The sequence below is a fragment of the Bombus terrestris genome, chromosome 18, assembly GCF_910591885.1.
Source record: "Bombus terrestris chromosome 18, iyBomTerr1.2, whole genome shotgun sequence".
NCBI classification, from domain to species: Eukaryota; Metazoa; Arthropoda; class Insecta; order Hymenoptera; family Apidae; genus Bombus; species Bombus terrestris.
This window is the reverse complement of record NC_063286.1, coordinates 2,299,517-2,315,000: the sequence shown is the minus strand read 5'-3', so window position 1 is coordinate 2,315,000 and position 15,484 is coordinate 2,299,517. Positions and strand designations below refer to the sequence as shown.

The 15,484-nt window shown below is 46.6% G+C and overlaps 1 protein-coding gene and 1 long non-coding RNA gene across 3 annotated transcripts in view; one reads left to right on the top strand and one right to left on the bottom strand.

The window, feature by feature from the left end:
* LOC125386890 overlaps window positions 1–15,484 on the top strand; it is a 53,808-nt gene that overhangs the window by 18,751 nt on the left and 19,573 nt on the right. The window lies entirely within an intron of this gene.
* The window catches only part of LOC105666679 (homeobox protein abdominal-B), a 79,841-nt gene continuing 64,426 nt past the window's right edge, over window positions 70–15,484 (bottom strand). Inside the window, exons 6-7 of the mRNA XM_020867566.2 lie at window positions 10,656–11,632; window positions 70–6,021 (exon numbers count right to left, since the gene is read on the bottom strand). Of these exons, the coding sequence (XP_020723225.2) occupies window positions 5,537–6,021; window positions 10,656–11,632 (1,462 nt within the window). The 3' untranslated portion in view covers window positions 70–5,536. The remainder of the gene's footprint in view (window positions 6,022–10,655; window positions 11,633–15,484) is intronic.

Sequence of the window (15,484 nt, the reverse complement as noted above, 5' to 3'; positions counted from 1 at the left end):
TTTCCTCGGCGGACGCCACGAGATTCCGACCGCAGGAGGAGATCGTGTGTTATCTTCTTATCTCTGCAATTACTTTGGCACTAATTAAACATGTTTTTATTATTGCACTTCAATACAGGATAAATCTTGTGTTTTTATTTACAAGTAGCGTATAATATCTCACTTACGACCATAATTAATATCGTACAAATACAACTAAAACCAGACAGATCCGATCACGAGGGGCGAACATTTGTATCTTTCGTTTAATGAAACTCGTTCTTCCTAAAAGTATCGAAACAATTCCCCCGGAGAACTTCGTACGGCTCGACTATCATGGCTAAAATAATACCAACGGACGATTACATGGACTTCAACGCGAAATAAAGCGACACGTACGTTCTAATTATATAGATCGAACGCGGTTCGTTCGTTTCGTTTTTCACCACAGAATATGTTAATCTTTGTCGAGAACGTATGCCTTTGTATTGATTAACGATTGGCACGTGTACGAGCATACTTATACAGAACACGTGTCAAATTGCAAGCATAAAAGGAAGAATAGAACACGCTTATCCCAACTCCAACTCGATTACTTACCTCACAGCGAACAGCTCGTTATCGTACTGGTCGATTACAGGTACAAACGACCGCAAACCTTACCAGTACGTCGCGAATCGTGTACGTTCCAAGATTATTTGAGCCATGAATTCTCGCGAGGTTTGCAAAGGAAACAAAGTCTCTGTAGCGTTGCTTGTTATTTTATACCAGGAATTCATGAGAATACGCCGTTAAGAAATATGCAACGGAGGATGAATCACTTAAAAATTAGGAGTTGGTGAGGGTTCGTGACAGATATACAGAGTAAACGCGGAATATGTAAATGAGCTTCGTAAAGTTACAATGGATATTCGTAGAAGTGGAAGGACGTTAATTTTTCGTGTTCAAGGTCCGGCATTCGTTGATATAGTAAATGTAACAATATTGAGCATGAAACAATAATATAATTATAATTCTCTTCACATTTCCTTTCATCCAGGAGAAATTATAAACGTGACTTGATCACTTGGACGTCGATATAAAAAAAAAAAAGAAACGTAATAACACAAGAACAATTTGTCGCTTCTTTTCCTTTTTTTTTCATTTTCTAACTTGAATATAAAAAAAATAAATTCGCGTTCTCGCAATGTATAACATTTTCTTCCTCTTTTTCCCCTTCGAGCAAACGAGATTGCCTGGCGTTCCATTCTCGCGCACACAAACACGCACACACACACTTTCTCATTCTCTCCTTTTTTTTCTCTCTCTCTCTCGTTCCCATCTCCTCGATTACTCGAGGACTTAACAAATTGTCTCCATTGAAACATCCTCGTCGATCGTTCTCGCAAAAATGAATTCGATGGAAAGCTCGTCGATTCTCGTTTAAACGCGTCTTAAAGCTTCCGAAACAAGTCAAATTTAATATAAACCTTCCCGCGGCGGGTTTGAGCAAAAAGGAAAAATTTGAAAAAAGGTAACATAAAACATAACAGAGGGGAAAATAATTGGGAAACTTAGTCGAAAAATCGGAATATCGACTGTTTCGTTAGTCGAAGTAGCCTATTCGATGCAGATTCGAGGATTATCCCGCAGAAAATAAAAATTAGTCAGATTTAATAAAACCGTGTTCCTCTGTATACTTGTCGAGCTGTGCGCTTCCGCGTACATGTATACCTGTAGGCCCATTCGTTTCGTTACCATTTTGTAATAATAATATCATGATCGTAATTGGCTGATAGGTACATACAAAACAACACACAATAAAAACAATAACATAATATTAACGTGACGCTCACAATAATAATAATTAATATAATAATATAATATAATAATAATGATGTAATAATGATAATAATAATAATAATAATAATAATCGTAGTAATCGCGTTGAAGATCGTCAGCGGGAAAACAATTAGTAACTAATTACAATCAATAATTCACGTTGAAATCCTAATGATGCGCCGATTACAATATTTATCTTGACGTCGACCCTTGCGAAATTTTCCTGTTCTGTCTTCTGTTTTTCTTTTTATACGATCTCTATTTCCATCTTATCTATACTCGTGTATTCAATACTTTATTCGTCGTTACATAATTAATGTATTAATAGTAGTCGCGGCGGAACCTATATATCATCTATAAAAGATCCAATCTCACAGTGTGTTTCGCGTGTATTTCCGTGCGCAGATCTATGTCTCTGTGTGTGTAAGTACATTTCATTTCTCCATTTTTTCCTTCGTTTAAAAGTTACTCTAATTATTACAATACATATTTTTCGCTGTTTCGTTGCTTCCATCCTCTTCGCGACACGCATCTATTTATCGTTATTTATAACATTGTTTTTCACTTTACCGCTCTCTGCATCTTCTCTTCCTCTCAATCTCTATCGCTCTGCGTCTCGTCGTTCTCTTCTCTCGCACACATTCCACTCACGCGCCGCGCTCACGCTCTCCCTCTCTACACGCTCGCAAGTACACAACGCGCGCGCGCGCGCGCTCCTACACTTCTAAAGAAATTCCGATCTTCGCCGGTCCTACTTTCTCTTCATCGATTTTTCTCTTCGATGTAAAGCCCGCGCTTACATTTCGTCGGTTTTGTCCTACGCTACACATGCATACACACATACTTACTCGCTCACACATACACAAACTCGCACACAAGTGTATATAGGGATATAGGTGCGTGAGCGCGCTCGCACACTCGCGCAAAACATTCGGAAAATACGCGTGTATGTATATGTAATATACCGTAGGCATGCACACTCATTCAGCGGTCCTTATAATTTAGATAATGTTGCACCTTAGAGAATAGAGATCCATTGGGATATTTATTTTCATTTAACATCCGATTAAATTACCTACTTACTCGCTGACGTACCAATTAAAAGGTAAACCCTACGTCTTCTTCGCTCTTATAGTTAAAGACCGCGTTTAGGACTTCGTTTGTTGGCCCGTCTGGTTCGCTCGTCTCGCGAGTCAGTCGCTCCCTTTCCATTCGGCTGGCCGAGATAACATCCGTCCCCGAATCTGGAAAGTGGAATTTCGGCACCTGGCACGATAGCTTTTCCACGTTAAATTTTCTTCAGTGTCGTCGACTTTTCGAACGTTCGATAAATCCGAGTTACGATAGCTATATGTAGATACAAGGACGGATATTATTTCAAACGCTCGATGAGGAAAATATTTAAATTTGGACTTTTGATAAATCGATTCTTTGATAGATGTATTATATATCTACATATTTATGAAAACTCTGGAATTTTTCCAAACAAAACAGTAATTTCGCATTCAACAAATAAATAATATCGAAATGACTAACAAACAAATTGTTTTTGGCTCGATGAAAACATTGTTCAATCTTACGATCCCTTTTCCTTTTTTGGGGAAAAATGGAAACTTACCATCGATCGAGCATCGCGATTTCTTATGAATCGCGGGGGCTCATTGGCCTATCGCCAGTTACACAACGGATATCCTAAACTCAGTCTCGGAATAGTACTCCACAGTCCACTAATGTATGTCTTTAAATCTAAATCGATTTTTTTACATATAATATAAGAATTATAGGTACTAGTTTGCAATCCTTGGTAGGCGAATACAACACTCTGGACATAATTAGACTAATTCTTCGAACGCATGGTTGCTTTGGACTAGGTCCGCCTCAGACGCATCCTCGACCTAATTGTTTGCGAGACAGCCGTGACTTTCGTCGCTTTTGTCCTCGCAAGTCGCTGCATCGAGAATTACGAACGGGCCCAGTCTTAATTTCTCACTTTGATCTTTCTGATTTCTATTAACGATTTCCTAGCTGATGGCCTCCCGCAGGACGAAACGAACAGGAAGTACAGAAGTTATCTACAAAGATCTAAAGTTTAGATCTAAATCGTTTCACCCTGTTGCAAGTTGTCAGCGATCGAGCGAACATGCGCAAATCGAATTCGCTAATCTTTATCGGGATAGTAGAGAATCGGAAATCGGCCTACGTCCCACTGTTCGGCTGAAATGTCGAAAAAGAGAAGCGCATTGAATCCCATGAAACGACAAAGTACACTGACGAATTAAGCTAATACGCGACAAACATCGCGTCGAGAAACACGATAACCATAGTTCGATCAAGGTCGTCTCTGCAAATATTAGTATTTTCCGCGAGATCACAGACAGTAGCGACAGTAGACATTTCACGTGTCGAACAAATAAATGTAAAATTTAACGAAACGAATAACCGATACACCTTTCGATACATCTTTCGATAGATCTTTCGATAGACTTACCTCTAGGAAGAGGTCCTTCCCAGCTGTGATCCTAGGCGAATCGTAGTGTCGTAACCATGGGATCCAATGTCGTCGTTTCTTGAACCGTCCTTGCGTAATCGTCACCGATCGATGTTTTCTTTAAATCGTTCCCGATGGACCGCGTGAGCTGAACAATACAAGACAAAGCAAACGTACGATCGAGTGTTTCGAGCAAGTGGTGGAGACCGGTGTTGAAAGAGGAGGAGCTTGGGAGTAAGGAGGACAGAAGGTGTTCATCCAGTTAGAGATAAAGGTTGATGAGATGGGGAAGGACAGACACTGACACTAATTTGCTTTACTATATATATAATATATATATATATATATAATTGGAGGAAGTACTACCGAATTACGAATTGGACAGATTGCTTGGTGCCGCATATGGTAATGCGCACTATTCGAAGAAGACCAACACCTGATACCGACATGCGGGAAAAGAGTCTGATGGTTGACGTTTCAAGGACGCCGTAATTACTCATGCTATTCTATACAACAGTATTCCTTTCGTTGGATAATAAACATGGGTGACGATAAAGATGACGATGATCGGCAATAATAATAATAATAATAATAATAATAATAATAATAATAATAATAAAATATAATAATAATAATATACTACTCGCGAAACATTATCTTTCCCTACAAGTGATAGGCAGTCTTTGCATAGCTGCTAAATGAATTTAGATAAATGTGCTGGTATATATCTATCTAACCGACGTTATCGTGGATGCCGATTTCCAGTGTTGACGACGACGACGGTGGTGGTGAAAAGTTGCGTTGCAGAGTCGCGCCATGTACGACGGCACGACCGATCCACGATTTCTCTGGGGCGTCAAAACTTGAAAGATCTCGCTTTCAGGCAGCCAGGCCATGAGGCGTCTGATGAAGAAGCGCAGGATACTGCTGAGCCACGTGCGCCAACTGATGATGATGAGCATGTGCGTGAATGTGAGGATGAACGACAGCGGTGGGGGGCGTGACGGTGTTGGAGGCACCGGCAGCGTGGGTCGGCAGAGGCGTTTGAGGTTGGGGCGCGTGAAGCGTGTGGCTGTGACCTGTAACCAGACTCGCGTGGCCACCGGAATGACCAGTGCCGTTCGCAGTCCCGGTTCCGGTCCCGGTCGTGGTCCCGGTCGCGGTTCCAGTCCCATTTCCGACACAACCGTTCGTTGAGCCATGGCTATGATGATGATGGCCAAAGACGACCCCAGAGAAGGCCACGGGTCACTGATGATGCTTCGCGGAACCGTTTGCGTGGTGCGCCTGCGCGACCACGTGGTGACTCGAGGGTGGCGCATGTGCGGCGCTCGGATGGTGGTGGCTACCGGTCGCCGTGTGATGATTCGCGTTGTTAGCGTTACTGTTGTTGTTATTCTGTTGCTGCGACTGCCGTTGACTGTTCTTTTTATTCTTCATGCGTCGGTTCTGGAACCAAATCTTCACCTGTCGCTCGGTTAGGTTTAGGTTGCGCGCGAGCTCCCATCGCTTCTGCTTCGACACGTACGCGTTGAACAGGAACTCCTTTTCAAGCTCGAGCGTCTGGAACTTGGAGTACGGCTTGCGTTTCTTTCGTACCGTCACTTGACCGGTCCATTCCAGGGGGTTCGAACTTCCGCAACCAACGCCCATCCCGGGTACGCCGACACCGACGCCGACTCCCGCCAGGGAACCTGCGGGAAACAACGAAGATGGGGAGGAACCCCACATCACTTAACACAATTAGTTTGCCGGTAACAAACAACCTAGTTGCTAGCTAGGAATATAGCCGATGAATAAATTTGCTTCGATATTGAGATTCCGCTCATCGAAAGTAATCAAATTTTCAGAATAATATATTTATATGAGATCAAAGTATCTTCCACTTGATCCGTTGCTACTCGTTAGCAACTACCATATTCTCGGTTTTGCGCGCCAATGTGCCTCGGACAAAGAAAATGACCATACCCGTTCCCTTTTTCTGCGGCTCGTGGAATTATTAGATCCGTACAAGCCGACAGAAACGAGAGCAAATACATCGGTTCGTTGGTCGACGTATCGGCGCGTAACTATATAACACCGTTAGTCTTTGTTCCGAACGAGATTCCTATTGACACTAGTTACGTCTTATAAACCGAATCAAACAGACCGATCGATACTCTAATACCGTCTCCCGATTTCTCATCGGATAAACTGATCTGTTTACTATTTGGAATTAGTACCCTGAATATGCTGACATTAACAAGAGAGGAAAAAATCGCATTTAAATCGATAAGCGTAATACTCGAGTGATCGTATTAATTAACGTATGTATATTCCAATATCGTGAGTGATGCTTTATTGATATTTATATAGGCTTTCAGAATTAACCCTTTCGAAACGAACCATTTTCCTTTTCCCGTCAATAATCAATAAGAAACGCGATATAATAATATTCAATGTAGTATGTTGGGCGGTTAAAAAAGATAAGGCCAAGCGTATTTTTGAAGTTGGGATATATAATCCCATGTGTCTTTTATAGTACACACTGTTTACACAATTTTTCACGTTATGTTATGAACCTGACGCTATCTACGCGAAATACGTTCCGAATAGCGGTCATAAATAACTTATTCGGTAAGAACTGAAGTTCGCGTTGGCATGTATTTTTCCAATAGTCTCGAAGGGGTTAATTAATTTAAAATTATCTCTTCACGATCGTGCTCCGGTCGAGGAGAGGGAAAACTGGTACAGTTATAGTCGATATTAAATTTTCCGTGAGAGGATAATAATTGCATTTACTAGGTACGAGTTTTAAACTGGTTTCCGAGTACAGCATCGTAAACGTGGAAGTGACGCTAATTCGATTTTTAAAATATCGAAAACGCAAGAAGAAAGAAAATTGTGATTTGAAATTCGTATGACGAATATCGACGCAACAAATATAACAATTCCAGAAAATAAAAGGATTAAGAGGATGCGAGGTGAGGAAATCGTGAAACTCACAGCCGAAGCGTTTCCTGGCGGCTACATCGTACGTTTGACGAATGCGTGTATCGTGTAAATACGTGAGGCACATACTTACACAAAGGGTTCGCCGCGACGCGACGCGACGGCCCGAGCAGCCGATATAATTGGACCGGGCATACTAACCGGGCGGAAAACATGAAATGGAAACGCGAAACATGCTACTGTTAGTACATTTCTCGTCGTAGCCGGTGCAGCGGTGGTTCAAGACCGTGCACGAATCGCACGATCGTTTGCCTCGCGGATTTTTCTATTTGCTAATTAAAACGTCTAACGATTTCCAGGAATCGAGGATAAATTCCAATTTAAGAAAAAGAGTTTCGTTTCTCTCGTAAATAATTTTCTCTTTTTAATTTTTGTTTTTAATTTGAATATTGTGTTTCAGTCAAAAGTAATAATCTCATTTGTACAATACGTTCCGTCTTTCTCGATTCGCGATATAAAAGTTACTGTACGATCGAAACATTGTCTTATCGTTCGTTCTTCGACATAGATCTATTATAAAAAAAGATTGCCGATGTTAAAAGTCCTTGTAAATTAGGTGCGTAGCAAAGGTGAGATATAAATAACGTCTTTTTGGAAGAGGTCGCCCAATACTCGAACGTAGCGTGCATGAAACGAAGGGATTACGAAAGCGGTCGGCCTGTCCGTCTATCTTTAACCCAAGTACGGACAACGATGGCGAGTAATCGTTGCAAAGCTACGAATGCAACAGCCTCGTGAGCCTGGCAACGTTACACGCTCGTGAGCGCAACTAAATTGCACTTTCCCACCTGCTATTCCCCTTGTTGAATCTCATCGACGTTATTCACAACCGTGTCTCGATTCTCAAAACGCCCCTATGTCCTCCTCGGGATTGTTATTTCCTAACAAACACGTTCCAACCAGGAATTTTATTAAAGCAACCGAAAATAGGTGAGTTTATTTACAACTGAAATAGCGCGATCGTCGAGAGACGAATAAATTTTAACGTGCGGCGGTCGAACTTAAAGACTTGCTCTTTGTTATCGTTTTTTTGAGAAAATCTTTCATCCTTCTCCTCGGCCATAACTTTAGAAACGTCTTATCGTAAACGGTTGATTAAAACATAGCAAGATCGGGAAAAATGTACCAAACACTCTCGACTCTCCTTTTTTTTTTTATAGAGGATTCGAGAGCTGATCCGAGTTACGTCTTTTCTTCCTATCTTATTAGAGCACGTAATATCCTCCCTCTAGCCATTCGCCTATCCTCTTCTATATACGTTTCTCCCGTCCTAATTCTTATTGTCCCATGCCCCGTAGTTTCTATCGTTTCCCGATGCTAGTTTCTTCCGTTTCCGTTCCCGTTCTCTCGTATTTCGTTTAATGTACTTTTGCTTTCGTTCGTTTTGTTTCGCGAACGTGATTGCATAAGCGGGAGAAAAATATGTATCGCCGAATATGCCGGTCGTTCTAACAAAGGTCGGAACTCTTACGAATGTCGATGCACAGTAGGGACTTGTAAAGGGGCACGCGGAACTGCGGGATAAATGACGTATCGATTTGCGGCAGGCGTGCTGCCAGCAACGAGCGTGTTACGGTTATCGCGCCAACCCTCGAAACAACCGCTGTCCACGATTTACTGATATCAACGCGACGAAAGCTTCCCTCCCTGACCATCTAGATACGACTGTCTGCTGTAATCAATTTAGGAGAACGGTTTAACGCGAAAGACAAAGCGTTAATCTCGAAGGAGGACGAATCGAGTTCTCGATCAGAAATTAAGCGAATACAAACTGGAAAGATAAAACATCGAGGACGGTGTACGATTAATGATGGCTCGCGCGATCAGATCGTAACTTGAAATATCCCTAATTAGACACGGCCAAGAGGATCGAAAAGCGCGCGATAAATTAAAAAGCGAAACATAGGACGTCGTTTAAAGTTGCAAAGTGGCTTTTAAACGACGAGCGCACGTCGTTTCGTTGCAACCGGTCTTCTTACGAAGATAACGTTACCCAACCAGGAAGATGTTATCTGGTCGGTTGCGAACGGCGGATCGTGAACAGCGGCAGCTGCCGTGGTCCGTGCAACTTGTCCAAAAACCGCGTTTGGTCGGAGGCATTCGGGAAAAGTTGCGTTGAAGACGATGCCGCGACGACGCGTTCTCGTATACCAGACAGACGAACAAAGATAATGGAGCTGCCATCTATTGGGTGACGGTTAAACTATACGCGGCGCTCGTATTCTGTTACTTTGTATGGATCGCACGCCTGCGCGTGCACCTCCCTACCACGCATACGATTAACTTCGGGGCCGAGAGTCGAGAGGATCACGCGAACGTTATCTCGTTTATCGGGCCGAGCTTGCCCGTATGACCAACTACCGTGTCTCGTATTTTCCTATTCTTTACGATTTCGAAGAGCGACGCGCGTACATTCCACCGACCTCTATAATATCCTATTGCCGATCAAAATCTCCAGCTCGTAGCTTTAAACCGAGCCAATCTTTTCGTTCTGCTACGACTCTTTGGCGACGAGGAAAATACGATTCGGTCGTGGCATTGAATATGTCAGCAGTACGTTTGCATGTGTTTTCAACGCCGACAGACTTCTGACTGGTTATGCAAGTAGCCGAGTAAGGACCTACGGACATTCCGTAGATATACAGCGGGCAAAAAGTATCCAAACGGATTAAAAGCTGAAACAGGGCGAATTGAAAGATGGATGGATACGAGAAAAGAAATTGGCGATAGCATTTGTAAGAAGGAAAGCGAGAATGGCCGTTAGTAGGAGAAGAATGAACGGCTGCACGGGTCATGGAACGGATCAGCTGATCGGAGGCGCACGCCAGAGTTTACGAGTTACGGCCGCCAATAAACCTGCCGTGGTTCGTTGTTGCTCATGCGACGTTTCATGGGTTCCAGGATCTCGAGGAAAGGACGTCGAGTGGGGACGAAAGAGAATGACCAAATACGTGAATGAACGATGACTGAATCGCTAGTGTGACAGGTCAGGATCTTCGCGAATCTCGACCATTTAAATTTTCTCTACATCCCTCTCGATCTTCCTTTTTTCGTTTCTCTCTCTCTCTCTCTCTCTTTCTCGCTGATTCGTTTCAAGGTCGAGCTAGAAGAGATTCGAAGCACGATCTCGTGACTTTTGGACGACGTTTCGTTTCCCTGCGGACTCGCCGGAGCACGTACAGTGGATGACCTTGCGTTTACGAGCAAACAAATTTTACGCGGTTCACGGGTTACGTTAGAACCTACTTCTATCGAATGAAAAGTAAAATCTTCCGCGTATGTAGAACATACGCGTATACGTTACCTGAGTGGCAGATCTTACTGGAAGGAAACAAGATAGATTAAAGATGAAAAAGAGGACAGAGTCGATGCTTACCTGGAGGTGGGTACGGACTGGAGGTAACAGGTTCGGGCGCTCCGTAATTCCTAAGGCCGCCGTATCCGTCATGCGGGAAAGCGCCTTCGGCGGCTACCATCGCGGCAGTGACCCTTCCTCGGTCGTCCGCCGCGGACGGCGCCAAATACGGGACCCCGGCTTGCGAGTGAGGATGATGATGGCCAGCCGTGTCGACCGGATGATGATGCCTAGCCGTGGTGTACGGTGCGTAATTGCACCAGCTCTGAGAGAAGCTCTGATGACAGGAAGAAACGGCCGGATCTGTGGCGCCCGTAGCCACGGAGGAAGAGCCAGCCCCGGTCGAGGAACTGGTGGTCGCGACACCGGCCGAATTATAAGACTTGTAGTCGGAAGTGGAGCCGGCGGTGACGGCGGAACCCGCTGTCGCCGCGGCTGGCGACCAAAAGCTGAGCGTGCTGGCTTTCCGGTTGTCCCTGGAGGATCCGGAAGTGGAGGTAGGGTCGGCCGCCAGATTGTAATAGGTCGGGGGATTGTTACCCCCGTAGGTTTGGTGATGATTGAGGGAGTCAGCCGCGGCTGCGGCAGACGAGTAATGAGAGTCCTGGGGATGATGGGGACTGTAACTCCAACCTCCTTGGGAGCCAGCCGATGACGAATGCGAATGACGTATGACACCCGCTGGTCCAGCGGCGGGCGCGGCGGTGGACTCGACGCAGCCGACTTCGCCGTAAGAGGAAGCGGCTGGTGTGGCGGTCAACCTCTTGGCGGGTATATGGAGCGGGCCTGGCGCGCTGTTGCTCGCCACCGAGGAGGCGCTCGGCGATGTCGAACTGGCGCTGGCTGTTGGAGCCGAAGGCGCGCTCGTAGCTGAGGAAGCCGGTGCAGCTGGTGAGGTCGGTGTAGTGGCTTGCTGATGGGAAGCTGGTGTCGATGTTGCTTGCTGTTGTTGTTGGATCGATACGAGGCTGGAGGCTGTTGGCGGGACCGGTGGCGGGCTGTCCTCGTAGAGGGAACCGTTCATCATGGCCCACCAGGTCACCCCGGTGGAATTCCCCGCTCCGGTGGCTGACCCCATCGGCGTGACGGAGCCAGGGTGGCCCACGCCGGTGCCGCATAGCGGCGCGGCGTGAACATTGTCGTACAGCGTCGCCGTCGAGCAAGCCACGTGATCGGCGATGGTGCAGATGATGACAGGTGATTGCCGGTGTTATAACGATGACGCCCGGGACGGTGGCGATGTCGACGTGGAACGAGGGTCGCGACGCGGTCGATTCCGTGGCCGATCCGTTCGCGATCGTCGGCGTTGTTCGGGAGGCGGTGGCAGACCAAGCGCGGGAATACCGAATCGATTTTTCACCAGTCGACCGGCAAACGCGATCGCATCGTCGTTTCACGCGGTTGCGTTTACGACGTGCATATGCGATCCAAGGACGGACACGAGCCAGCCGATATGACGTTCCGAGTAACGTTAGTCCGACAAAACGAGACACCGTGCGCGATGAAAGAGCAGCAGGTAGAGGAGGCAGAGGGGAGAAGGGGGAGGAAGAGGAGTAGGGGGCGAACGAGGGGAAGAAAGAGAAGAAAACGGCAGAGGCCGCGAGAATGACGGCGACGCGGGAGGTGGGGGAGAGAGAGAAGCAGCAGAGCGGTAGTTATTCGCGTCGATTTTACGAGACGGTCTCGTCGAGCGTGGCCGACGAAATCGGCAACAAATGTAACCGATGGTCAGGGAGCGGGACCAGTTGGAAATACCGCGGCGAGTCCCGTGCACGAATTGGCACGCGAGACGGCGATTTCAAAAAGGCGAGGACGGAAGAGTCGCGCGTATCATCGTGTGCGAAGCGTTGCGTTGCTCCGTGGAATCGCGGAATAAATAAAGAAAACGCGTGCGGAAGGTAGAGAAGACGCGCGGTAGGTGGGGATAGGGAAAATCGTACGGGTGTACGTGATCGTGTGAGTAGGGTTTGCGGAGGGAAGAGAGGGTGTGCAGCGGCGCGGCAGACAGGTGGAGGGGTAGGTAAGCGTGGGGCGGAGGGAGACGGCACACGGCAATCCAGAAAGAGAGAAACCGAGGGAAGGAGAGACGAAGAGAAGGCGCGAGAGCGAGAACAACGAAAGAGGAGGACGGAGCGAGACAGGGATAGACAGAGAAGGAGGCGCCCAGGGGTGCGATAAAATGCGTAGAAAATCCGTCGAGAAAAGGTCCATGCACCACCACCACCACCGCCACCACCACCGCGACAACGCGTCCAAGACGACGACCGAGGTTGATCGAAGTTGACGGGCGGCAAGCAGGTCGAGCCACGTGCGGAAACGTCGTCGATGAGGATCGGTCAGCGGGTCGAATTCCGATATCGATGTTCGAACGATCCAGTGATCGAACAGCGATGACGATGACGATGATCAGGTCCAACGATGGTGCGCCACGCGCGACGTTGGAACGAACAAAAACAAAAAATGACACAACACTCCTTTAGAAACGATCGTTCGGAGATATATCTAGCCGATAAGTCGTTGCAGCTTTCTTATTTTATTAACGCGTAACAATATGCGCAGTGGGCGTGAAACTGCAATTTTAATTCGGTCTCTTTTTCTTGCGATCAGTCGATCTCGTTTCGCGCGTTCCACGTAATTTCGCGATCGCCGGACGTCACCGGCGACGATGGATGCTCGAAACGATCAACGAGCGGTACGCGGCTGAAACATATCGCGACCAGGACACTTGGCAATCGTAGTCTTCTCGGGACCGAGCACGTCACGTCGTCCGTACGGCACGAGCACGTTTCTTTCACTGCTCGACCGATCTTGCTATCGTCGTCTCGGTCCGGACCATGCTCGAGCCGCATGTCGTCCCTTCTCCTTCCTCAAAGGAAACTGTCACGCTGCTCATTACTCTCTTCGAATACACACGCGACGTCCACTTCAGCGCGCACTTCGTCTCCACCAGTCACTTGTTCTCGCCTTTTCACCCTATCCTTAATATCCTTAAATATCCTTCGATCTCGATTCGACGTGTTTTCTTCTTCTATCCGGCCGTTCTCGAGGCGAGAGGCGCGCTATCCACGAATCGCAGAAGTCCCAGTAGACGTACTCGCGTCAAGGATCACCACGGCCAGGAGAAACGGTACGTTCGTGATCGGACCGAGTATCTCTCTCAGCGCTCTTTCCTTTTTTTTTCCTCTGTCCCGAAAAGTCAGGTATCAGATCCCTGGAGAAGTATCGTGGGTTTAAATATCTCAGGTAGAGAGGCACACAGTCGCCGTGAAACCGTGGCAAACTATGATGATACACACACGCGCGGTGTTTACACACATGAAAAGACTCCCTTTCTTCTCTCTGGCCTCGCTGAGCCGAACTGAGCGTCAACTGAGAGCTCTGCCCGCGGCTCGACGCGTAAACGGGCTGAAAGCGACACCAGCGCGATCTCTCGGATCGTTTGACAACCAAACCCTGGACGGACACGTCTCTCTTCTCCCTACCACTTTGCGCTCTGCCAAGCCGTTAGCCCCGAACCCCTTTCCTACCCTCGCCCATCGCACTCTAATCTGCCTCTCTTCCTTCTCTGCATCGCGCGAGAATCAGCCTGCATAAACGCAGCGAAACACGCATACACGCGGGCCTCTTCACGAAAATCTCGATATCGCGCGAGCGACTTCTCTCGCACTTCCAAACGTTTTCTCCGCTGCGAACACGACTCTTGGCTAAAGGAAGGAACGAAAATAAAACGAGAGGAACGATTCGAACCGGGTCGTAATCCAATTGTCGAACAGCAGGTGCTTCTTCGACTATTCCGCTTACAATTTTCGCGTCCCTCGGGTTACCACGAATCAAAATTTTCGCGCCTCCGACGCGCGATAAACAAAACACGGCAGCTCGTAAAATTTCGTCCTTAACCGAAGAAGTAGGTTTCGTCTTTCTCTTTCTCCATCGTTTGCTTCTGTCCGATATTTTAAATCGAAATAATTCAATTTTCGAGGACTAACGTTATTTCGATTGTTATGTTTATATCGCGGTCGTTCGTGGTCGCAACTTTTGTCGATCCTCGGCAAGTTCCGTCATCGAACACTGCGTCTTTTACGATACCCATTATCTGGTGGAATAACGACTAGCCGTTATCGTTGTTAAATTATTTGTTTACAATCATGTCGCTTCCACACCGAGTAATCGTTCGAATTGCCCGAGTTATCTATCGTCTTGATTTTTACTCCAAATAGTCACCGCACCTATTCATTTTAGTTCGAACTTTATATTTTCCAATGCATCGAATCTAAACTCAACAACAACGAGAGAATTGCCGCGATAAGACGCGAAAAGTAGTAAAGATATCGTAATCGTAATATGTTACAGTTCCATATAGGTAAATCAACGTCCACGAAATCCTCGTAGACGCGCGAACATAATTATCCTAATGGCCACGTTCTCCGACATAAGCACACTGAGAATTGATTCAAGGAGTCGCGCGGTCGAATGACCGAGTCTTCGACCGTTTTCCGCTGTTCTGCACGCGTGACGTCACGCGCGAAAGGAGCAATGGATGATGTCTCGCGACCGCCACGATCTCACTACGGTGCGTGAATCGACGCACACGTTGTAACGACACGTGTACGTGCACACGCACACAAGTGCCGGCAATACGTCATGGCAGTATTGCAGTCTAAATCTCGGTACTTTTATGGGGCAGTAAAGTAAAACGGTCTGACAACAACTCCGGTGGCACATACGCCTTCCATCTGTCCATCAGGCTCGCGCGCCGCTAGATCGCTCCTCGCCTTCTTAATCGGCAAACAAATTATCAAATTATTCGAACGCCCATTAGGTTTATCGGCAAATCTATACGCCGGTGTCTA